The 2,671-nt window shown below is 54.5% G+C and overlaps 1 protein-coding gene across 1 annotated transcript; it reads right to left on the bottom strand.

Annotated features, from left to right (window-relative positions):
• Positions 1-631: 631 nt before the first annotated feature.
• Positions 632-2,450, bottom strand: LOC125543253 (GDSL esterase/lipase At5g45910). The gene is made up of 5 exons (XM_048706545.2): positions 2,125-2,450; positions 1,819-2,034; positions 1,556-1,701; positions 1,186-1,462; positions 632-1,044 (listed from the first exon to the last, which is right to left on the bottom strand). Exons 1-5 carry the CDS (start codon positions 2,369-2,371, stop codon positions 839-841), a joined length of 1,092 nt encoding a protein of 363 aa, XP_048562502.1. The 5' UTR covers positions 2,372-2,450; the 3' UTR covers positions 632-838.
• Positions 2,451-2,671: the final 221 nt, after the last annotated feature.

Genomic DNA, 2,671 nt, shown 5'->3' with positions numbered 1-2,671 from the left:
GGGAGGACCTCCCCTCTTCTAATGTCGCGTGTCCTGTGTGGCGCCCACGCGACCGCTTGCCACACCCTTATACCTTCCCCTTTGCCTCTAGGCCATCCGTGTTGTGTGCCCATCCTTTCGTCCACCTCCTACCCGCGTCGGTGCGGCTCCTCCGGTACTCTTTGCTCTCCTCACCTATAACCACCGCTAGCCCATCTCAATCTCGCTCCTCCGGTATGCTCGATGTCACCGGACCTTGCTCTACCAGTGGGTTGCAGATCACACCGTTTGTGAGGGACGAGCGACGTTGGAAAAATCTATCTCACAAGCTCCTCGAAGCGGGCACGGGGTGCTGCTACGGGAGCCAGAGGCAAGGAGTGACCACACTGGACGAGTGCCGCGAGCTCGCATGGCTTGGTGTTGCATCCATCACGGAGCTCGCCACTCGATGCTTCAGTGCACCTAGAGAGTTTGCGGCCGCCGGGCGACTTCAGGGTGGTCGTGCTGGAACCGTCGGACGACCATACTGTGACTGTGGGCGCCCGTGCTAGAACCATTGGACGGACGGGTTACGACGCGCAGGTGACCATGCAGAGATCATCGACTGTAAAAAAAAAACTAGACATGATACTTCAACTTTCGCAATGGAATATTGATCTCAACAAAAGAAAAGATGGTTGGGCACATTAACAGATGTAAATGTCGGCACGTTTTCGGGAAAACATGAATGAAACCACAACCATAATGAATACATAGAAAACCTCGTGACGAATTGGCAAGCCTGTGTATCGGTGACTCGTGTATATCGGTGATCAGTAAAAGTTGTAATAAGTATACAAATCCGCGTAGCATCCAATTACTACCAGGGTTTGCAACTGTTTATGCTGTTTAGCCAGCCTTTGGCAATATAGCGGTGGGCTGCCTCGGTGAAATGGCCGTCCCAGTAGAGATATTGAGACGGGTCCTGGCACACCGTGGCGCCTGGCATACCGCAACCGGCGCTTATGTTGAAGTTGTACTTGCCACCTCCACCGCAGCAACAACTCAGAACATCCGTGGTAAGCCCTACACATTGCAATAAGGAAGTAAATAAACAACTTGTGTCAGAACAAGCGATGCCATCTTAATCAGCACCACAGCTTGAACGAGCAAACTGGACAGAGATTGATCAAATTTGTCAGTAGATTGACAAAGACGGTTACTGACCAAATTTGTAGGGAGACTCCACCATCTCGATGACGGGGGTGAAGAAATCGGCGTAGATGACCCGGGCATCTGGGTGGTTTCCCCGGACCGTGTCGAGGGCCTTCCGCAGCTCCGAGTTGTGGTGCCTGGCTATCTCGTTGAGGCCTTTCAGGCATCCGGTGCTGGACTCGTAGCCTGCCGTCTCGTTACTGGGGAAGAAGACCAGATTCGGCGGCATGCATCCCAGCGGCGGGATCCCGGGGACCACCACGGTCTTCGCCCCCTGCCCGAGTAGCGCCTGCTCGGCGTTTACAGGGTCGCATATCTACCATGATCAGCGCCGGCCGACTTCAGATAGAGTTGTTCAGACTGATAGATCCGGCATGGTTACCTCAGTGGCCGCGGCGATGGTTTTGACGACGTCGGGGACGATGGATCTGAGCTGTGGCAGGGTCATTCCGAAGACAGCGAAGCTGTAGTCGTTGAGGCCGATTTCGCCCATGAAAAAGAGCGTCCTGTGGAAGAAGCCCGGGCACTCTGCAACACACACACAGAGCGTACGTAAGTTCACTCACTGTCCCAAGGATATTATCATATCAAATCTATCAACACATATCACTGAGTTTGGAATTGGAAATGCTAGTAATTGATTACCTTGGGCGGGGCTGCACAGCGACGGCTTGAGCGACTGGAACCACCCCAGCTGCACGCTGGAGCTGGTGTTGAGAACAAACGAACCTACAAGCGGGATGTCCCTGAAGAAACTGGCGTTGAGAGCGGTGGCGCCCGCCACGGCGAAGTTGACGCCCTCGCTGAAGCTGCCGTTGTGCGAGAGGTACGGCAGGAGAAACGGCAGACCGAGCTTCTCAGCTGCACGTACGCCGGCCAAGCAAGCACAGATACATACATCAGCACGAGAAGAAGAAAGTAAGTAAGAGTGGCCGGGAAGGGCGTGCGTACCGATGAAGTCGATGATGAGGCGGCCGTTGGAGTAGCGGCCCGTGGGGCGGCCGAAGAAGGTCATGCCGTAGGGAGGCTGCACCGTCGGGTCGAACCGCGATTTCTCCGCCAGGACGACGACAGCGTTCCCGGTGTCGGTGAAGGAGTCGCCGAAGGTGATGATGGAGTCGTAGCGCCGGGGGGACGAGACGGCGGGCTCCACGGACGCGAGGGCGAGGACCGCCGCGAGGACGCAGAGCAGCTTCATCGTCGCTCCTCGCCCTGGGAAGCTCGGGCCAGTCGACGGGAGAGGAGATGAAGTTAATGGAGTACGACTACGAGCGTAGACTCTACGAAATTTATAGTACTATTGTTCTACATGTATACTGGTACATGGTCGCCTGCAGCTAATGGCAAGTTGGCCACGCCCAAATTTTGCGCGTCAACTGGTTTCATGTTTTTATAAAAGAGTAAAGAAAACGACTCAACGTGCCCGAGAGGTGACCTAGAAAAAAAGAGAAACTTGTCATAAATACAAATATAGTAGAACACATGGTTGCAGGACGCA

Source organism: Triticum urartu, chromosome 3A, assembly GCF_056163025.1.
Source record: "Triticum urartu cultivar PI428250 chromosome 3A, HENAU_Tu73, whole genome shotgun sequence".
Lineage (NCBI taxonomy): Eukaryota > Viridiplantae > Streptophyta > Magnoliopsida > Poales > Poaceae > Triticum > Triticum urartu.
This window is presented reverse-complemented; position numbering and strand designations above follow the sequence as displayed.